This window comes from Lathamus discolor, chromosome 4, assembly GCF_037157495.1.
Source record: "Lathamus discolor isolate bLatDis1 chromosome 4, bLatDis1.hap1, whole genome shotgun sequence".
NCBI lineage: Eukaryota > Metazoa > Chordata > Aves > Psittaciformes > Psittacidae > Lathamus > Lathamus discolor.
This window is the reverse complement of record NC_088887.1, coordinates 9018336-9041014: the sequence shown is the minus strand read 5'-3', so window position 1 is coordinate 9041014 and position 22679 is coordinate 9018336. Positions and strand designations below refer to the sequence as shown.

The following is a 22679-nucleotide window of genomic DNA, read 5'->3' as shown; positions in this document are numbered from 1 at the left end:
ATTCTGCTTTCCTCATACTTATCCACTTTTAACTGCAGAAGTGTTGCACTAAAGCTTTCTAAATATACAGCTATGGCCAGAAGCAACAGGACCAGGTATGCACAGCTATTTTGCCAGTTTAAATGCAATTCACCTATGGGATTACTTTCAAATTTCAGAAGGAGGGATAGTGAGCTGCCTCATTCCTGAATGAGACTTTTCTTCACTCCAAAGTGGTCTTAATTGACACCATGTTCCCTATTTAAAGAAAAACTGCAAAACTTGGGAATGCAGACCAAAGGCCAGTATGCGACGCATGCTGCCTGTCAGCATTGTGGGAGCACTGGCAAACCTGCATCCACATGCAGCTCTGAACCAATGCTGCCAATGCTGAGCAGTTCAGAACAACGGTGACAGCTTCTTCCTTTCAGGGCTGCTGAACTTAGGCTTGCTGATGATTCTGCAATGTGTAATTTCCTTTCAGATTTTAGTGTATTATTTGCACAAAGGCACCAGTTCAGGGAGAGCCCTGTCCTCCCTGCTCAGAGGTGGTTTTTACTGTTTCTTTCTCTCTAGGACTGTTGAAGCTGTAGAAGTACAAGAAAAATGCCAGTTTCGCATTCCATTTGAAAATTATTTTAATACTATAAAATTCATTTGTTCACATATTTTGTACAAAAGATGAGTTGTTTTCTCTTAATTACAGGAGAATCATTTCAATCTTGAAATTTCAGCTAAGTAGGTCCAAAACAAAACAAGACTGGGTTCTACTGGTTCTGGAGGGTCGCAACACAGCTCACCCAAGGTCTCTTTCCAGTTTGGCTCTCATGGTTATGGACCAACTTGATGGAAAATACCTCACATCATTGACTCTTCGGAGGCTTGTAGTGAATTCGGCAACGTTCATTAAATACCTGAGACACCAAAACAGAAGAGCAAAAGCGAATCAGCCCTCCTCCAGGAGATGAGAAAAACTTCAGACAGCTCCCTCTTCACTTAGCACCCATCTCAAGCTACCCAGTCCTGCTGTACCAATAAATGGTACTTACCAAAGCATCTGTCTCCATTCACCTTCTCTCCTGGCTCTGGTGAATCCAAAGTTTGCAGCCTGATGCTGGGGGACTGCACAGCACTAAAGGTGTCCTCCCTCAGATAAGGCAGGCTCATAATCTTGGTAGTCTGTTGTCATCAAAGATGCTGATGCCTTTTTTCTTTTATTTTAAAGGAGGGAGGGGAAATCACCAGTGGAAGGCTACTGACCAGCTGTGTTCTGTAAAGTTCACTCTGGCATTCAAATCTGGATACTGTACTCTTCTCTTTCCTCAGCAAATGCATTTTACATTGCCACAATAGCTAAGAAGAGGTGCAAGGGCTCTTGGAAGCCACGTTCATACTGTTAGTTATCTGAGAGCAGGTCCTGATGCTGCCTATGCAGAGGGCACACTGCTCTTGCCTCAGTCACCTCTGCACCTTCTCCGAGTTAAATTTAGTATACAGAACTAGAGACTGAAGATCACATTTATTTAGCTTGAACTCTGGGCCTTGTCAAGCAGACTGCTTACCCTAACAAATGTGACTATTTAAAGTCAGGCAGTCTGAATCTAAAGTACAACACACAGGCTCACAAAGTTACAGGTGCTCTGTACAAGCAATGTGGTTACTGTTTTGGCTCTGAACTTTGTCCAGCACATGTCCTGAAAAGCGACACGAGCACCACCTAGCACCAAGCTGAGGCAGTTACCAGCTCCCCACCAGCACTCCTGTTTTCAAGGTGTCCAGGCCTTTTCAGATCCAAATGCCTATGACTGTCGGGAGATCAAGTTTCATTAACTCTCCCACTGGCTTCACATGCAAAGTGAGTGTGACAGTGATTTTGGGGAAGCTATGTATCACTTCATGTAAATACATTCTTTTAAACTGTATCTTCCTAGCACCTTCTACAGCTGATGTCCCCCTTCAGAGTTCAGAACCTCTGGCAGCTTCAACAGAAGTGAAGTCTGGAGCATGCATCAGCTTTAGAATTGATTCTTACCAACTTCTGAGTCATTTTCAACTTGTTTTCAAATGTAATTTACATTAAGAAACAGACACGTATTACAAACAGCTTCATACTGCAGAAGAACGAAAGCTGTGATACAGTTTCTTTCACACACACAGACAGCATGTCACATTATGTTACCACAGGCAGTGGACACCTCTGGATCAGTGAAGAATATGCAGTTGTCTGAGATCAGTTAAGCAACAGAAGGAAACTGTAGAAATCAAGAGCCATAAAGGCTCTTATTCAGAAGCATTCAAATTCTTACTAAAATAAGCAAATTGCATCATTTTTGTCTACTGTCTGTCAAAAGATGTTTTAAGGGTCACTGGGAATACACTCTAAAAGACTGTAAGGGTCTCTTGCATCCAACAGCACACCAGTTTGCTTGCTATCATGCAACCTTTGAAAGCTTTTTTAACAGTAACTCCGCAGCATATGGAAGGAAGATCGACGCTACAGTCCTACTAACACTGCCTCCTACTATTAGGATCATTGACCCACAGATCTCAGTGTGTTATTCAGGCCACTCAACTCCATTGTCTATCTGTGAAGAGCTATTCTCATTTTTCAGACAGGAAAGACAGTGCCTGAGAAACCTTAGCATTCATGTTACTATGCAGAAACTTGACTTTGATGTCTTTTACATAATAATATAATACACTTCAAGGATAAACTCCAATGGGGAGGTGATACCTCCCAGAGGCTGATGGAAGTATCTTGTTTTGGAAGCCAATTCCTTGTTTGGCATTAGCCAAACAAAATTCTGCCGCATGCATTTCTATCCAGCAGCATCTTTCTGTATGTCACTTTCGCTACAGCTACCCAGAGCAATGTTGGCAAATACCTCTTTCCTAGCCAGATTTTTCCAGTCACTTTTCAGTTGGTTAGGGTCACTGTAAATACGTAAATGTACTTTCCGACTAGAAGTCTGCAACAGTAAAAAAGAGTGGAGGTCCTCACCTGCAAACCAATAAGCACTTCCATGTTACAAATTGCATTCGGTCCTCTACTATGACTGATTCTAATTCCTTCGGTGACATGTTTTTACAGGCAGCTAAATGAGACATTTCTGGCTGTATTCAGAGGGAGACAAAAATCCTTTTTGCATTTGGAGAGGGAAAGAGGTTCTCTATACACTACTGAAAGCTCTGAAAAACTACAACAAACCAGAAGAAGATGTGAAATGTGAAATGCTGTAGTGACAGAATAGAGCCACCTCAGAATTTAAGCTCAGTGTCAAGATCACTTTATAACAAGACAGCATCTGGGGCTATCAATCCAGATGGTGGCGTGCCCCCTCTCTTGACACATGAGAGCAACAGCAAGCCTGCCCTTTGAACCTTTTCCTGATGGAACTCCCTGGTGCAACTTCCACAGCCCCCTCTTCCTCTGGCCTCTGCCCAGAAGCACCATCAATACCACACAGCCAAATCTGAAAGACTCATCTCTCTGACACTGTTGGAGGCCCAGCAAAGCTTTTCAGATAGGCCACCATGGAAAAGTCTACAAAGTACTTAGGGACTGGGCAAGGAGGAGAAAGGGAGCTGCACAAGGAGTACTCCACAGTCCTTCCTCCCCCCTAAACTAGATGCTTTTCTTTCCTTTGCAGTGCAGAACATCATCACTATTTTAAATGACTGAGTACCTTCCAGCTTCTGTCGTTTACCACTTCTTCAACATTCAGTTCCGACTGCATCAATTTCAACTGCAGAAACAGATAAAGAAGTTATTGTCAAACAGTAGACTGTGTAGTCTTCAATATTTTCCACTATTCCAGCTTCCTAGATCTGCAGCCTTGAGTTGTCATTCTTCCACACATGCATTATTAGAGGAAGCTGGCAGCAAAGCTAGGACTGAGCACAAGTCTCAGAATCAGATTTAGAATTCAGATCATAAATAGATCCTCTCCATTTCCTTTACTGTCTCCTCTGTGTACTGACCAAAAAAGGGTCTACAAGAACAGATCATGTATGTTCATGATATATGAACCAGTTAATACATTATGTGATCACAGTAGGACAGATCAGGTTTACACAGATGCAAAAGCTCCAGCAAGAACTACCACAATATACAGTTCTTAAACACGCACTTACCATAAGAAATGTAAGAATCTCTTTGATTTGCACCCATCAGAAAGCCCAAGGGGCAGGTGTGACAGTTGTGTTCGGGTAACCTGCAGTAATCTGACCCTGCCATGAGGCCCTGAAGCAAGGGATTTAAGAACCATCTGCCTTTTTTTGCCTATAGTTTAGATGTATTTTTGTTGGTGTCTCAACAAACTAAGGATCAGTGTTTATCCATTTTAAACACGTGGCTCCAGTTAGAGGTCGTGAACAGATGCAAGCCAAGACAGAAATCCCATCAAAAACATTCCAAGTAAAATGTCCAGACACACACAACTACTAGAGTTGCTGGATGCACCCCTACCTACTCAGCAGGACTTCAAACTGAAATAACAATCCCGAATGTACAGAGTAAAGAGATAATCCAGACTAGTCTTTGTAGAAGAACCACTCAGAAGATCCTTAGCAGTTCAAAGAAAAGTTTTTCCTGCTGGCGCATGTCAGTGGGTTTACAATCATCTTGACTGTAACACTGTAAGGAAGAAGTTCTTTACTGTGAGGGTGGTGAGGCACTGGAATGGGTTGCCCAGGGAAATTGTGAATGCTTCATATCTGGCGGTGTTCAAGGCCAGGCTGGACAGAGCCTTGGGTGGCATGGTTTAGTGTGAGGTGTCCCTGCCGATGGCAGGGGGGTCGGAACTGGATGATCTTAAGGTCCTTTCCAACCCTAACTATTCCATGATTCTGTGATTAACTGCCTTTGACATCAAGCTTAAGCAAAAATATTTTAGCCTTTTCCTTGGAGCTGCAGAACTGAACAGCAATATAGTATCAATCAATATGGCTATACAGTGGAATTTGTTGTTGTTTTTAAAGCATAACCTGACATTCTGTCCTGGGTTCAGCTGTAGCAGTTATTTTTCTCCTTCCTAGTACCTGGTGCAGTGCTGTGTTTTCAACTTTAGCCTGAGAACAACGCTAATAACACACCAATGTTTTATCTGTTGCTCAGTAGCACTTACCCCCACCAAGGACTTTTCAGTCCCTCATGCTCTGCCAGTGAAGAAGGGCACAAGAAGCCAGGGGGAAACAGAGACAGGACACCTGACCCAAACTAGCCAAAGGGGTATCCCATACCACAGCACATCATGCCCAGTATAGAAACTGGGGCGACTCACTCGGAAGGCCCAGACTACTGCTCCGGTCAGGCTGGGTATCGGTTGGCAGATAGCGAGCAATTGTATTGTGCATCACTTGTGTTTATTGTTTTCCTTAATTCCCCTTTCAGTTTTATACTCTCTCCCCTTGTTATTTCCCTTATCATTACTATTGGTGGTAGCAGTAGTGGTTTTGTGTTATAACTTAGTTACTGGACTGTTCTTATCTCAACCAGTGGGATTTACATTCTTTTGATCTCCTCCCCATCCCCAGGGGAGCAGGGGATAAGAAGGATGGGAGTTAGCAAGCGGCTACGTGGTTCTAAGTTACCGGCTGGGCTTAAACCACGACATGTTTTAATAAGCTTTACTAATTCACTTGCTAAAGCTGCCAATCATTATGCTGTATGGTTTGCATTTCCAGGATTTATTTGGTTGGCTATTTTCTAATAATTCATTTAGGTAAACTAAGACAATAACAAATTAATACAATAATCAAATGATGTTTCAATGTAAGTAGATTAAAAGATTTAGCTGCTAGACTGACACTACTCCAAGTTTTCTTATTCAGTGACACAGAAGTAAAAATTTTGGATAAAGTCCTCCAATTTGTACCATTAGCAGGATGAGAGAAATATAAATGAGAAAGCAGGTCTGTATTGCAACCAAGTGAATATATATTTGAAATGCATAATCTTAAATGTAGGATTTGTTCTGTCAAGACAGCTTACTGGAGTTGCAGAGAAAACACCACTCTCAGAGAACTGAAAAAATCCAAAAAGGGGATGGGGGAGATGCACCTCATAAAGTGAAAATTTGAGGTCATCTCATCAAAAGCTTTCTGGGATGTTTCCAAATCATGGATTGCTCTTAATATTTAAAATCACTTCCAACTATTCAACATTATCATTGCAATCCTCCCAGTGATTTCAGTGATAGGTTCTGGGCTCAGTAACTAAATGATCTGAGAAATCGGCTCTGCAAACAACATTTGAAGAAAATACCAAGCTACCATTCTAGTTTTCCAAACTAGTATGGATGCCTGTTAGCAGTTCCCTAAGTGAGGCTTTAAGAATAAAAGCACTCACCTGCCACCTGGTTCTTAAATCTGAGCTCACGACAGAGCACTTCTCTGAAAAGCGCAACAACAAACATCTCATTCACTCAGTGCCTGGGAAAAATCAGATGCTTGAGTTCAAATCATCCCCTCAGGAAGTTCATTTACTACAGCTGCATCAGCATCCAACTGCTCTTTGAAAGCAGGGGCTACAAGTGGCTCCTCTTGGAAGCAGAAGGATAACTGGGGAGGTTCAGGTTAGATATAAGGAAGAAGTTCTTTACTGTGAGGGTGGTGAGTCACTGGAACGGGTTGCCCAAAGAAGTGGTAAATGCTCCATCCCTGGCAGTGTTCAAGGCCACGTTGGACAGAGCCTTGGATAATACGGTCCTGTGTGAGGTGTCCCTGTCCATGGCAGGTGGTTGGAACTGGATGAGCTTAAGGTCCTTTCCAACCCAAACCATTCTGTGATTCTATGAGGTAGCTCAGCACCACAACAGCAAAATTTTAGGACTGGTCTCTTCAATTCTTTTATTATTGCAGCAGGGAAAGCCACACCCAGCACACAGGACCATATATATGTATATGTGATGGTGGGATATCTGGCTGTTATGAGAAGAACTCACCCTTGTATTGGAAACCCTGGTTATGACAGTGCTCAGCAGATAAGGCTCACTAAACTGCTGAACATAACACACACCTAGCCAGTGTAAGCAAAAAATGAGAAAGCAATAAGCAAGCAGTCTTGTTATGTGATGCAAGCATATGGTGTGGAAAAGAAGCACACATGAGCCATACAGAGCAGGTCTGGAAGAGAAATCAACGGAACAGCTCACATCCCAGCTAATCTCCACTCCTAGTACATATGCAGTACCTTTTTGCCTATAAAGGAGAGCCTGGAACAGGGGCAAGAGAGTGGGGTTCCCTTCTCCACTTCTGATGCTCCATCTAGATCACCTCTGGTGAAGTACACTTTCCATCCAGAGGCCAGAAGGCTGAGAGGGTGTTTGCACATTAAAATTCCCTATGCAAACCCAGAAATCTCTCACACACCATCATAAGGTACTCAGAAAATGAATCCAAGAAATACTAAAGAACGACAAAGTCAGTTACGTGGAATTCAAAGTTGCCTGAAAGCTCCTCTTAGAGGACAGGAATTCCACTTAATACACCAAGAATGATGCTTCTTAGGGTGACAGCTTCAACGCTGCATAACTGTGTGGTGCAAGAGTCATAGAGGAAAGCCATATTTCATTATCTTCTGGTGTTTGCATCTTAGCACCCATACTTGCTGTTTGCAGATATACTAGTTTTACAATATCTCAAAGGTCAAAATGAGCCTTCAAGCATTTTAAAAGGACTAGGCAAGCCATAGTTAAGTTATATGCTAAGTGGTGTTAGCCAGTGAAGGTTAGAGCCCACCATGGGGAAGTACATAAGTTTCTTCTATGGCATTTGTGTAACAGGATCTCAGAAAATGCTCCACTTGCAGGATAAAAGCAGCTCTGTCTTGAGGGCTAGGGGAAACTGTTCTCACATACCCAGCCAGCAAGAACCTTGGAAAAGACTGCCCAATCCAGATCCACTTCAGGTTCTCTCCATCACACTGGTCTTCCCATTTGCGAAAGATCAACTCTTTTTCCTCTCTAAGTAATCTCTACAAAGCTCCACCACTCACCTTTGTCTGCTCTTTCCTGAGTTGCTTTAATAACGCTGCATCATCCTGGGCCTTTTCCCTCTCTTCTCTGAGAGTTTTCACTACACTGGAAGTCTGAGCAATGCAGTTTTTGATGATTCTCTCCCTGCTGGTATGAGCATCCATCAACTAAGTGGGGAGAGAAAGAAAGTCACAACAACTTGGCAGAGAATAAAATACTCTGATTTACAAGTTAAAAGAAAGACTTTCTAAAGTCAAGGCATTGCTGTGCCTATAGAAAACCTCCTGATTCTACATTAGAAGTAACACTGTTTTTAGTAACAGGTAATAAGTTGATCAAAAGTCAAAGATACACATGAGCAGGAGTCTTGCAAAGAAAGAAGTGGACAGGGCTAATACCATCCACTGAGGCCTGAAGTGCACCTCAAGTATCACTAGTGCAGAACAACAAAGTTCCCCATGTGGTTTTAAACTGAAGTAACTGTTACATGCATGCAGTTTAGATGTATAGAGATGTCAAGCATGCCTGTTATGGGTATATAAAGCACTGGTGAGGCTGCACCTCGAATCCTGTGTTCAGTTCTGGGCCACTCACTACAAGAGAGATATTGAGGTGCTAGAGCAAGACCAGAGAAGGGCAATGGAGCTGGTGCAAGGCCTGGAGCACAAGTGTGATAGGGAATGGCTGAGGGACCTGGGGGGCTTAGTCTGGAGGAGAGAAGGCTTAGGGGGGACCTTATTGCTCTCTACAGTTACCTGGCAGGAGGATGGAATGAGGTGGGGTCGGTCTCTTCTCCCAAGGAACAAATGACAGAACAAGAGGAAACGGCCTCAAGCTGCACCAGGGGAAGTTTAGACTGGAGATGAGGATCAATTCCTTCCCCAAAGGGCGCTCAGGCATTGGAACAGCTGCCCAGGGCAGTGCTGGAGTCACCGTCCTTGGAAGTGTTCGCACACCATGTACACACACTGGCCCTCAGTGACACTAGAGGATGGACTAAATGGTGGAACTGGCAGTTCTAGGGTTGGACTTGATGATCTTAAAGGGCTTTTCCAACCTAGTTGATTCTGGGATTCTAATATATCAGCGTGGTGGTTTCCATAGAAACTGGGGATGCTTTACTAGCCTATGCACATAAAACATCCGTAAGAGGGCAAACAGCCAAAAGAGAGCACACTCACAGACTGGTACAGCTCTTTACACGTCTGGCTGGCATCAATCTTCCCCACAAAGGAAGCTGTTGGAATCGTAGTGTTTAATTCGTGGACAATTCTGTCATCGATCGTCCTCATCACCCTGAGAAACTCCTGTATTTAAAAAAATAATAATCATATTTGCTTATATACCTGAGAAAAACCTACTACAAAAACCGTGCCTTAGAAAACTAAGTGGATTGCTCACAAACAGCAACAAAAAGCCCTCACCAAACGCACATCTGAAGTATGTGCATGCAGCGTATGCAGCAGTATGCGCTGCAAACCGACTAGTCTCCTCAGCAGCAAAGGCCAGAGGGGAGACAGAGCTGGTGAGCGCCGAGCAGCGCGCACCCCCCGAGCCCCCAGCCTCCCTCTGGTAACCCCCCCGCAGAAGCTGCTGCGCAAGGCCCCATCCCCACCGGTCCACGCTTCCAGACGGGAAATTGGGCACAACCTGCACCAAAGTTCGAATTAACTAAAGGAAACGCCTTCATTAGGGTACGGTATTTAAAGAACGGCCCAGCGATCACCGCCGTCCGCACCGCACGCGGGACGCTCCGCTCTCCATTAAGAAACGTGCGGGCGCTCACGGCGGCTCCATGGCCCGTCCCGCGGCCCCCTCTCGGCAGGCGGGCCCCCCTGCTAGAGGGCACCGCTCTCCCTCGGCCGGGGTAACCGGAAGGCCAGGCCGGACCGGGCCGGGCCGGGTCCCCCTCCCCGCCGCCGCATCCCGCCCGATGCGGGGAGCGGTGACCTCGCCGCCGCCCCCCAGCGGGGTGCGCGCTCCCTCAGGGCCGCACACGGCGGTGCCCGGGGGCGGCGGCAGCGCGGCGATGCGGCGGCAGCGCCCGAAATCAGCGCCGGCACCGACCGGCGCGGGGTACCTGGAACTCGGCGAAGTCCTCACAGCTCCCCGCTCCGCCGGGCGCCGCCATACTGGAAAGGCCGACGGCGGCGGCGCCAGCCAATCCAGCGGCGAGGCGGGATGACGCGTAGGGGGGCGTGCCCTGCCCGGCTTCCATGCGCGTTTCGCCGCTCTTCTCCAGTCCCAGTGGCGGCCCAGCAGTGGCGCTGAGGGGCGCCCGCCAGTGTCTGCCCCGCGGGGCTCGGGGGCCGTCAGCGGTGTTGGCAGCCCGGGGATGCCGGGCCCGGTGCCGTGGGGAGCGGGGATCCCCCGGGCGGCCCCGGCCCCGGTGGTGCGGCGGGGAAAGAAGCGAAGCTTTGGCGACTGTGTGTGGGGCTGGCGGCCCCCAGACTGACTGAAGAACGTGAATGGGTTTGCACCTTTCCTTCCTTCTCTGGAGATCCGGGAAAGGGTTCGGTTGGGGCTGTCCGCCTATAAACGTAAACTTTGCAGGAGTGGAACGTATTATGCATAAAAAATGAAGGGCGGCTCTTTTTCATAGGAGAGACGTTTTCAGCCACCATAAAGAAGACTTAAATTCCTGTTTAGAAATGCTCTTTTGTCTTTCAAAGTTGGGGTGGGTTTTGTGGTTCCATTCTCCCATTTAAAAGATAATACCTTCTTTCTACTATACTGATTTGGCCCCTTTGCTTCCCCTGCTTTCTCTTCCAGGTGGGGCTGTTGAACTTCTGGGAAGAAATATTCCCTCAATTCTGAGAATGACTAAAGGAATGGATCCAAATATAAGCAGAAAGCTTTGCATTAAACACCATGAAGAAGGTGAACATCAGCCAAAAAGTAAGAGTTTCTGGTAACAATCATGCTGTGTTTCATGATACAACATACTTAGATATCCAGGCTGCAGGCATATGATCAGGAATTGGACTGGCATAGATGCTAATATTCCTGGGTTTTTTTGAGAGGGAATTCTGATCTTTAGGCTGAAAAACTGAGCATTAAATTCAGCAATAAATCCTTGGGTTTAAACAAAGCCAGGGGTCACTATTTCTGCTTGTGAGAACACAGCTTTCGCTTTGTAGCAGGTCACTAGTATCTTCTCTGGTGTGCAGTCCTGCATTGAGGGTCTTCAGTTGTGCTCTAGAACAGACTCTTCAACCCTGAAGTAAACTATCAACGTTCAGGAGCATCACATGAACTAAAATACTTCTGCAGTTGTTCTTAGTACAACTAGCTCCAGCCGTTCAAAAAATTGTGCCTGCCCTGCAGGAGTCAGTCTGAATCATGGACTTGGTTCATTTGCAAGCATGGAGCTGGTCAGATAAAGCTCAAGCCATTAAACATTTGTTCCCTATGTATGGGACAGTTCTGACAGATACTCTAATCACACTTCCCTGTCAAACAGGCTCCCTTCTCGGTCTGCTGATGCTGGATAGAAGAAGCCTACAGGTCTGAAGCATTTTGCATATGTCTATGTTAAAAACATAATGCAACTGTACTGGGTAAGACCAGAGGTCTCCTCAGCAGTGTGATGGCTCCAGCAGTGGCCAGTAAAGGAGATTGCTTGCATTTTTGTGAAGCCTAACAGGAATGGTGAGCAATAGCAAGGATCTAAGGAGGACTATTGGAAGAGGGCAGACATAGTGTCTCACCCCTGGACTACTGTCCCAGAGGTGGCATTTTTGTGTTTAATGGTCTTCACTGCATTTTTATTTTTCATAAATTTGCCCATTCTCCTTAAGCAAGATGTATTTTTAGCCTCCACATGCTCTGAAAAGGAATTCCTCATCTGAACCATTCTGTGAGAAAACATATAATCATGTATCTGTTTTTTAAACCCAGTGTGTGCTTTTTCCAATGTAAAGTTCCCTTATTCAGTACCCCTTCCAAAACGGGTCCTGGTCATTGTAACCCACACTGTTGATGTTACTTAAGATTCTGGTGCCCTCTGTTGTGCTGAAAGGAGCTTCAATTACAGCTTGTCCAAGCCAGTCTCGTTCTATGATACAGCTGCTTATATGGTGCCCATTCTCTACCTTTGGTCCTCCCCACTTTTCTTTGTGCCAGTTCTATTTCAGCTGTTTCTTAGATGAAGGATTTGTACTTGACATGCTTTTCAAAATGCTGAAGTTGTGGTTTTATACAATGGCATATTACTGCTTTTGTATTTGCCTGTGTTCCTAATCATTGCTAGTAATGCATTTCCCTGACTATTAGTGAATACTATGCCAAAAACTCTATGAAACCCTGAGGACTTGCTCCTCAGCAATAATGGTTAGGTTAGAGTCTGTCCTTTGTGTGTCAGCTGGAATTGCTTCCTGTTTATACTCATGGGCTTTCACTGGCCAGCTCATTGACTTAAGATTCTGAAGCTCTGCGGCTCTCTGCATGCAGCACTCTTCTGTCTGGTTTTCAGTAACTCAGTGCTGTCAGCAAACTGTATCCACCCTACTTCCTAGATAATTTATGATGCCATGAGGCACACATCCATTCAGAATACCTCCTGTTGTTAAAAAACCCCCCCAACCTGTCCACCTTTGCACTTTGTTTGCTGGATTTTAATATCTTATGCATGGAAACCTTCCCCTAGTATGAGTATTTATATATGGAGTTTGAAAAAATGAGCTGAAAATTAAGGGTCTGATCTCTGCTTATGGTTGCTTATGCCTACAGATAAAATTTTACACTGCCTGAAAAAGTTAATATTCTGTGATGTAATAGTGCAGCATATTTGCTTTTCTGTGGCAGTTCCATTTGGTTTATTCTTATTTTTTTAACCTAATATAATGGGAAACCTATCACAGCACCTTAGAAAGCTTAGATGTTGGAGTAGGTTATGCAAATTTAAGGATACAAATACTGAAGTCCTAGACAAGATTTGGCTTTCCTTACATGGCCTCAGTTTAATCCCTATGTACAAGTTTGTTAATCTGATTCTGATAGACTTTTTGTCCCCTAACCAACTCTAGCAATCACACTTCCGCATTGCTCACCCTAACTGGTTTCATTACAGCTGTGGCAATTCAGCTTCTCTGACTATTGGTTTTAGTGGTGTTTTGGCTTTGTGCATTTTGGTGGTGTTCTTTTGGGTCGGTCTACTTTGAGGGTGCCTGGACACAAGCCTACAGACTGGGACAAAAGATTTTTGTTGTGGGCAGGCCATTTCAAAAAAACAGAGGATATACCAGAGACCGTCTCGTAAGTGCCAGTTTTGAAGCTGTAAAAGAGACATTGTCCATGCAGGAATAAGTTACTTGAATGCAATTCCAGCATAACTTTTTCTTAAATGGAATGGGTTTTCACAGCTAAAAAAAACATCTTAGACTGCTGTGTTTGGTTTATTGTCTTATAGATGAGGTGACCTGAGCAATTCCGTATTGCTGAGATAATCTACCCCTTTGGACTTCTTTTTTCCTGAAAGCATGACCAGCATTTATCACTTGTTTCACTAGAACATCACAATCAGCAAAATTTTTACTCTTCTCTCCCAATCCAAAAAGCTTTTTGCAAATACTAGTGAGGTTTTTCTAGCGTTTTAATTCCTACATCAGTCTCCCCTTGTGCAAAAACGTTCATGATATACCAATAAAGTAACTGAAACTCATTTAAAATCTTTATTAGTGAACATCTAGAGCGCATGGGCCAGCTTTGTTCATTCGTGGAATTTAAACTAACAAACAGTGGAAATGCTCCCTAACAAAAAAATATGCATAGTCCAAATTTCCCTGTTGCTGGTGGAGCTGTGTCAATGCTTTGCCCTGTGTGAAAAGTAGAAAATAAACCTGGATCTTCTAGTTTGCGTACCTGAAATGAAGATGAAACTTTAAAAGGAGAAGTCTTTTTTTCCCCAATGATTGCATTGTTTTAACTCCTTGATTTTGCTGATGGGCTGCAAGAAGTCAAAAGGAAAGAGCACCTTCTGTTGTGACAATCTGGTGGGCAGGTAAAGGCTCCTTGGGCCAATGGGGTCCATATAGTGACTGTATGGACCTATTACAAATGCCTCTCTACACACTGCAACACCTGTATACTCAATATAATGGAAATAGCAAATGAGTATGTTTCTCCACAGACAAGACATGAGAATACTCAAAAGTATTTTTAAACAGTGAAGAGATGGTAATTCTGTACCCTTTACCTGCATTAGAAAATAGTTTAGCGTGGATGGAACAAGTTCTCAAATTATTAATGACGGTTGAATTGGAGCACTACTTCATAGAAAAGTTCCCAAATCCTGGAGGTACTGAGCATTCTTCACTTGCATAGAATCTGGCAAGGTATCCAAGCTCAACATGCAGCAGAACTAGGTCTATGATTTAATTTGCATCATATTAAGAGAGTGAGTATAAAGTCTAAGATTCCACGTGCAGCACAGGCTAGTCATGCTTTAATTTTATGTGTTTTCAACACACTTGGTGAACTATTACCTTTGAGGTATTTCTGCAAAGAAGCAAGGAACATTTTTGTGCACTGAAGCCAAGCTAAAGCTTCTCAGCAGCATTAGAATTCAAGTCAAGGAATGCATATATAATCTGTGCACCTTATTGTCAAGTTACTTTGGATAAAAAGCACAGTGGTAACAGAAACAGAGTCCACTACATTCTTCTACAGATGACTGAAAGCAGAAACCCCTCAGCTTAAAGCATCTACATGGGCAGAACCTTAGTTGTGTGCTGCCTTTCTCTGAGGCAGTTCTGAATAACAGTGTTGATCTTCTTTCTATAGCCTACTAAGTGTTATAGAGAAACCTTAAAACTAGCAAGAAGCCTCTCAAACCCAGCACTGTGAACTACTGATGACATTTCTGTCAGCATTTGCCCATCAAAATGAAAAGGATGCAGCACTCTGAAAGGTAACAATGGAAAGGTTTTTTACCATAAGAGACTGAACACTGACAATTCCCAGAACATTTTCCTCTTGTACTGGGGTAGTATGAATGCAAACACTGGAAAGAGAGGAGGACAGCTGCTCTGGGATCCTTGTTTTCACAGCAGCAGGAATCTATTATGTTTCATTTTTGATTTGTTTACAGTACCTCTGACTTCTGAAGACCAGAGTATTAAATACTGACCATATATATTCTAGTGCCTTAACAAAAGGCACATTTAGGTACATTTATTCCTACAGAAGTAATGGGTTTAAGCCAAAATAGTCTCTTTTTCTTTTAACCCTTTCTCACCTGGCATTAAAGCTGACGGAACTGTGCCTTGAAAAGGATAGGTCAGATATTGTGTGAACTGTTGATTCATGTTTTGCACCTGTGGTCTTTTAGGTGATACCTGCTCTTGCTTTGTCACTATCTTGTAGGCTGTAAAAAGGCATGAAATTCTTACAAGCATAAACTTGGAAAAGAAAGCACAATGGAGAGAAGAAGCTACTCAGAGCACATCTGCTAAACCTTAAAGGAGGAGATGAAGAGACCATGTACTGGGGAAGAAAAGCTGTCCCTCTTGGCACTGGAAGAACATAGTCACATCTTTCATGTATGTTACTTCTGTATTCTCATGTTCAAGAAAATTAATACATTATCCTGTAATCATTAAAACCAGAAATACTTTACTTTTCCTAACGACCTCCCCTTGCCTCCAACCTCTCTTCTTCATGGTTAGCAGGACAGGTGAACAAAGTGGACAGACAGGTGTTTCCCACATGTGCTATGCACTCTTACCACTTACGAGAAGATAACTGGGACAGAAAAGGACACCCCCTTCGGTTTCGACTTGTGCATCCATACTTGTAAAAATGAAATAACCTTCACTGGGCAGTCGTTAACTCTCACTCGCTATTTCAGGTGCCTTGAGGAGGAATGGTGCTAGATGTATTCTAAGTTGTTACTGGGTGTTTCAAATATTCCATACATTCCTCTTTGTGCAAGAGAGAACAATTATTTAGAAAGCCCTTGAGTCAAGAATTGCATGACCTGCATCATCAACATCATCAAAATGACCGTAAGTTATTGGAAAGTCTGCTTACCTGCTCTAGGTCCAGTATATTCAGGCCGCATTTGTTTAAGTGAAGGATTACTTTTGTGAAGAACTGCTTCCTTTGATAAAAAGAGGAGGGAGATTGATAGTGAAATGGCATTTCAGAGAACCAGTGTATTACAGATGATAACCTTTTACACCAGAGCTGGTAGTGAGGGAGAATGTCCAAGCAAAGGCAACAGACATAACTATTTTTAGGAATACGGAGCTTCAACCAGGGCTATCAGATTTACTATTCAGAGGCACATGGGTATGGGAAAGTCAGGCACTCCTGCTCTCTGCTGCAGAGCTACTTTTTGCCAAACCTCCTTTAGATTTATTTGCATTTTTTCCCCTTTAAATCATGATCTGTGCTTTTATAGTAGCCCACTTAAAGATCATGTGCCCCAAGTTTTAGAAGCAGCAGACCCTGCAACACCTGCACAGAACAACTCCCAAGAGCCACACACTGTTTGTGCTCAACAGCCTGCAGCAACTGGAGACATTATTTTTCTTCCTCCTTTCAGTTCATTTGGAGGGAAATGTAGATTGGAAGTGCAAAGACTATTTAAAACTATGTTACTTCCCAGGACTGCCTGTTAAGTGGGTGTGAGGACCCCAGAAACAGAAGAGGCATTTGTATCAGTTTGACAGATTATTTTTCTTGAAACCTTCTCCTGATCCTGGTTTTTTTTAATCTTTTTGTTGTACTACTAAAAATTAGCACTATTGCTGAATAAATTAAAAGCCCTACAAAAATGCAGGGTAAATCTTGAAAAAAGCCTTGAAAAGAGAAGCACTAGTGCGTTCCTCCCTAGTACTTTGCCCTTCACTTGGTCTAGAACTAGAAAATACCTGCTGAAGTCCTTCTTTCTATGAACTGCATTTCTGGGTACCACTCACATCGACAAGATGCAACCACTCAAAACAAGTTGTGCAGTCATTCCACCACAGAACTTACAACTTTCAGGTGATGCCACAACCTGGTTCCCTGTAAGGCAGCTGCCTTGAGCAGAGCAGGCTTTCAGAGGTTTGTCTGCTCATTTAGCACTGAATGCAAGTCATACTTAGTTCCACTGCAGGTATGTGAACAGATCTTCCATGAGAGCTCTGGTTCTTTGCCACACCAGTAGGCACACAGGTGGAAACCAACACCAAAAACTTCCTGGATTGTGTGCCTGTGCTCATATATGTATTCAGTGAGACCAAAAAGCACATGCACTTCAGACAGTATTTCAGGCTACCGAGAGAAACTTGTGACTCATGCTTGATGATGGCAGAGCTTAAAACTATCCATCTCAAAAGCACCTGCCAGTGCACTCTGAGCAGAACTGGCAGGTAACTCATCTACTTTTGGAAACAACTATTTGGACTCATCCAGCCGTTAAAAGTATTTCAAATAAGAATTATGTAAAATGCCTCTTAGAAAGCAACACCTCAAAGCAGCAATGGGCACCAGGTTTTCCTTTTATTTAAATTTCTCTAAACTTTACGCTGTTTACTCAAAAATTGGAACTCCAGTCCGGTGGTTTGACAAAAGCTCCATGGAGATGTCATATATCCTTCCATTCTAGCAACTCTGGTATCTCCACCATTTCAGTACTATAAAGACTGTGCATCACTGCATACCTTTGTGTTTTCTTTCAGCTTCCACATAGGCTCCAGAGTCTCAAATAAAAGCCTGAGCCATTGGACTTCGTGCTGTCTCCAGCTCACTCCCAACCACTGCAGTATTTTCTTCGCAAGTAGTTGGCTACTAGAAAGATGATGTAAATCTTTCCCAGAGAGGCAATGAAAGAAACCACCACTTTACTAGTGTGATGGCTTCCAAGAAAGCACTTCTAAACACAGGCAATGGTTTAAAAACCAGCACACGTTTCTGGCCTATGCAGCCAGTTTAGCTGTCTGGAACACTTCTTAATAAACCTCATATTGCCTGATTTAACTGATAGTTTTAGTCTATACTCTTTTAACAGTGCCTGATGGAGAGGAACATACTAAGCCCTTAAACAGTGTTTCCTTTTCTTTCTCCCCTTTGGCTTGGGGAGAGAAGAACACAAGAACTCCAACAGCTCCCTGGCCTATCCTGCACACATGAAACCATGCTGCCTCCTATTTTCACAAGAAATACAGAACACAGCAGGACCTTCACAAAGTGGAAGTTAGAGATGTTAACAGTTCCCATTTGAGCAGCCAGCACATCCTTTAGGAAAGCAAATACTGGCTTCAATGTTCCTAGCAGGGGACACAACCCTTGTGTCAGTTTAAGAGTGCCTCATTTCTCATCTAAACGGAACTTGCCACCTTTTTACAGTCCTTGCCGTTCCCAATTTCGTAGCATCCCTTTTTGACTGATAACAATGAGTGTTCCTGTAAAGTTTCACCAATGCCATTATAAAGTTAATATAAATTCCCCACTTCTACTAAAGATTTATTTTTGTACCTGTGAGCGTTACGGTAGCCACACAGTGACATGTTAGGAAGTAGTGTTCCAGCAATTATGTAGAATGATGCTCAGACTTTCAGCAGCACTTCTCCAGAACAGAGTCCTTCACCTGTGGCCTGAATGTTATTTATTAGATGGGTAACGTTACACTACACGTTTGGCTCTACTAAAATGCAAACAGGTTACTTGCCCTTGGCATACCAAGTAATTCTGATGAGTTTGTATCAGCGAGCTACTGTTCCTTTCATCATTCACAAGTCTGCTCTCCCTAGAATGCACAACCTTTGTTAGAAGTGGATTTTGTTTCTTTTCAACCTATTAATAAGGCTAAGTAAAGCAAGGCCAAGACCTGGTTGCTGGAAAATCCTGATGGAAATATACTCATTAAGCAGCATTTAAAATTCAACTGAGACCTATGAATTAGCCACATTTTAATCCATTTAATGTGTGCCATGTTGATTTTTGTATCGTTTTAGTTTTCAGTCAAAATATTATGCATTACCAGTCAAATGCCTTACACAGTCTAGGTATATATGACAACAAGATTACCTGTGTCAACCAGGCCTGTCACTTCAAACAAACATACCAAGTTTAAAGATTTATACTTATCTGCTCTGAATTCACATATCCACAGCAAAAGTAACAAACACTGGCCAGGCTCCTTACACAGGAAGGCACACCATTCAGCTTCAACGGACTCTCTTTTAATTCACTCATTTAGAGGCAATTGTCATTATTTTCTTGGGGGGCAGGGGAAGAAAACGCCAATGCACCACATTGTTTTCACTAGCCTGGAAAACACTTATATATATATATAGATATATAGATATGTGTATATATATACACACATATGCATGTGTGTACATATATAGGTGTGTGTGTATATATGTATATATACACACTAGTGTATATATACACAGAATATACATATATGAATATACAGAATATATGCACACACACTTTGCTCAGATTTGTTTACAAAATATGTAGCATTTTTATACCATCCAATAAGAGGTACATGATTTTAAACAAATCTTATAGAAATGACATGTTATTGGAAATTTACACGTAAAAAAATCCAGCACAAAAAAATCCAAAAGCTAAAACAAGGTTTTGCTACTAATCAGTGCTTCTATCACCCTTCAAGAAAAGAGAAACACAGTTATTTATATGTGATGTAAAGGCAACATTGAGGGGTTTTCTTGCTCTTTTTTTGTTCCTTTTTTTTTTTTTTTTAAATTAACCACCAAATTTAACCCCCTAAAATTACAAAGAATCAAAGTCCATTTACAGATCAAGTGCAGTAAACTAAATGTTCCTTCAGCACAAAGCAGCACTAGAGAAAGTAAGTGGGAGAGGGAAGGTGGAGGCCAACTGGCTTAGCTAGGGAAGCAGCAGGTGGCTGCTGCAGTATCCACACAGGTCAGAGTCTCCATCCTGAAGCACAGACAGAACTGAAGACTGTACTTAAATAATGGTCACACAGAGCTGACATTCAGGCCTTTGCCTAGCTTCTTTCAGCAGTTTGACAAGTGATTTATATGTTTTTATCATTCTGTATCCAATGGGCTGGTTTTGCTTTTGCAGTGGCTTGTCACTGAGAGGAGCCAGAAGGAGGATCTTGCAGACAGTTCTGCCACTAACTTTTACCACAGGTACATGACACTGCTGTTGTTAGTGGTGATTTTGAAATGTTTACACTGGACAAATGTGGTTCCAAGCATCCAAAAGGGCTTGAAAGAACATAGCCCGATGCAGGGGGGAGCGGACGGCCTGGACAATCCATTGCATTAACAGGAATGGAACCGCCACTTTCAATCACATGGCATCTCTCCAGTTGCACGCAGATTCTGGTGCCAATCTCAGCTGAAGTCAGTGAGGAGTGGCTGGCCTTCGCATCAGATGTCTGTGATCCAAGCGGGTCGCAGAGCCAAGAACATGCTGCTAGCAGAAGGGCAGTCTACAGCTGCAGATGACAGCTGTCATGCAGTCAGCGATGCCTTATAGATGTCACCTGTAGGAACCATGCGTTCCATGCTTATTTATCTCAAGTCCAGTAAACAGCAAGAGGGAAAACTGAAAGGGCCAGGAGGATCTGGCTGTAAGATTATTATCCTTTGAGCGTAGTGTCATTTGAGTTGTTAAATAAGGGCCTTGACCAGGAGGACTCTGGTTTTATCAGGTGAGCTGGAGAAGAAGCTCTTGTCTCATGAAACTCTAACGCTCCTTGTGCTAAATTTTACAAATTCAGATTTCTGTGTTCAGAAGGTAATTTTTCAGAAGATAAATCTGTTCAAGTCACACTGTGTAAAAATGTAAAGAGGCAGACAAGAATTTTTCAGCCATAACTATAATACCAAGGACCAGACTCTGGAGCATGAAGTCAGAAAGGGCTCAATTTTTAAGGAAGGCCCAGCTGGATCATACTGTGCCAGCAAGCAAAAGTGGGAGTAGTTTCTCCATTCTAGAAGCTGGTTTGGAAAGTCATTTGGAAAGTCATTTCTGGGGAGGTGGTAAGAGTGACCTATTCACAGGCTCTTTTTTTGTGGATAGAGAAGAGCAACTGGGAAGTCTCCACAGTGGTCTGCAATCCAGCTTGGGAGCTCAGTGTTGAGAAGGGATAGGGCCAGATGTGTTCAGTATTCTTTAAGAACCAGAAAACATGTCCATTGCAGCTTGTTGTTGCAGGGGGTAGAGAACTTACTCCATTATTTGTAACATGTTCTATATGCCAATAACCCCAGCTGGCACATACAGCAAAGTAGATACATTGCATGTGAAGATATAATGCATCTCTCTCAGCCATCCAAAGAGGCATCCAGGGAAGAATACGGGGAATTAATTCAGCTACGTTCTCAGAAAGTCTGAATGTTTCCCTGGACTGCAGGCACACACTGCAGCAAATAGAAGAGAAAGGCAGCCTTATCTTGGATGCCAGGAGAGGGGGGGCTAGTGGAGGAGGGATTATTTTCCTGTAATAAGAGCAGGGAATATCTCAAGGTATAGAAAGGTGCCTCAACTCCACAAAGGTGACAGTGGAGAGGTTCAGAATCTAGAGCAGAAGGGTGATTCTGGTGACCCCTTGCCAAGGAGAGGGCATCCTGCCACGGAGAGCCAAAAGTTTTCCAGACGTATGTAAGAGCATGTGCACAAGGCAAGCGAATGAGCGCAAACAGGATTATGGAAAACATTGAGAGAATCACTCCACAGGTGGCTTGTGGCTCGACAACAGGACTGGTTAGGTAGAGGAGCACACAGTACAGGGGCACCTCAGAGCTGGAAGCCTTCCATGGGAGCCTCACACTGCTGGAAGATGTACTGTTGCTGGCTGAGATCCACCTGTGGGGCAATGCTGCTGTCTTCATCCTCTGTTCCAAAGTAGTGCTCAATCAGATCAAAGGCCTTCTGATAAATCTCTTGATTCTCATGGCTCTGCAGGAATTCTATCTTGTCCAGGCCTGCAAAGAAAAGCGCATAAAAGTTACAGCTTGGTGAAAGCACATGACCATGACCATTTTCAGTCTGTTGTGAACATCAAGTTCTATGACAATTCTCTTCCCACCTTCAGGAAGAGCAGCTGCCTCTATGTCCTTACCCAACTTACACTCTCCATAACCAAAGTAAAACAGGTTGAACTACAGAGTTCCCTGTAACTGTGTGATGTGTTTCATACTTTGTATCCTTCCACTGAAAAAACAAGAATCAGCAAGATTGAATGCGTAAAGAACACAGCCTCACCTCAAAGAATTTTTCTGAAGAGACCTTTAGGACTATGTTTCCTGAAAGTGTGTTCACAGTGCTCTGGTTACAAGACCATGACTGCAGAATCACGTAACTGCGAGTTGGAAGAGACTTCTGGTAACCATCTAGTCCAACCTGCAGTCCAGCCCAGCACTACTACTAACACCAGGTAAAGTCAGCTGTGCCCAGCAAATCTTCAAAGCTTAAAAGGATGGAGATTCCATTATCTAATCTGTACCACAAGTATATACAATGCAGTTAAACTCATGCAACCAGTTCCTGGGCAGACATTAAGCAGATGGGCAAACTCAGGCCTTGTAGTCAGAAACAAATGAAAAGAATGCAGCAAGCTAAACTATCTTTAATACCTAGGAATGATAATATAATGAAATCCAAGTCTTAGCCACTCTAGAAAATCTTTTAATATTGGGAATTGCAGCGGCTTTCTTGTCTGCTCCTTTTACTAGGTATGAAGATTACAGGAAACAAATCTCTGATACTCTGTAGACATTTCTG

At 43.3% G+C, this 22679-nt stretch overlaps 3 protein-coding genes across 4 annotated transcripts in view; 1 reads left to right on the top strand and 2 right to left on the bottom strand.

Annotated features, from left to right (window-relative positions):
* Positions 1-599: 599 nt before the first annotated feature.
* MIX23 (mitochondrial matrix import factor 23) lies at positions 600-10143 on the bottom strand. Of its 2 annotated transcripts, none has more exons than XM_065676317.1 (5): positions 10036-10143; positions 9137-9262; positions 7976-8122; positions 3666-3725; positions 600-893 (listed from the first exon to the last, which is right to left on the bottom strand). In XM_065676317.1, exons 1-5 carry the CDS (start codon positions 10084-10086, stop codon positions 843-845), a joined length of 435 nt encoding a protein of 144 aa, XP_065532389.1. In that variant the 5' UTR covers positions 10087-10143; the 3' UTR covers positions 600-842. The 2 variants fall into 2 exon arrangements, with proteins under 2 accessions (XP_065532389.1, XP_065532388.1); XM_065676316.1 differs by lacking the exon at positions 600-893 and adding an exon at positions 901-3093.
* Positions 10143-17985, top strand: LOC136012675 (protein FAM162A-like). Its single transcript, XM_065675743.1, has 5 exons — positions 10143-10427; positions 10728-10853; positions 11163-11178; positions 13119-13206; positions 15321-17985. Exons 1-5 carry the CDS (start codon positions 10424-10426, stop codon positions 15414-15416), a joined length of 330 nt encoding a protein of 109 aa, XP_065531815.1. The 5' UTR covers positions 10143-10423; the 3' UTR covers positions 15417-17985.
* Positions 17426-22679, bottom strand: part of KPNA1 (karyopherin subunit alpha 1) — a 51675-nt gene continuing 46421 nt past the window's right edge. Inside the window, exon 14 of the mRNA XM_065676315.1 lies at positions 17426-21880. Coding sequence (XP_065532387.1) covers positions 21693-21880 — 188 coding nt within the window. The 3' untranslated portion in view covers positions 17426-21692. The remainder of the gene's footprint in view (positions 21881-22679) is intronic.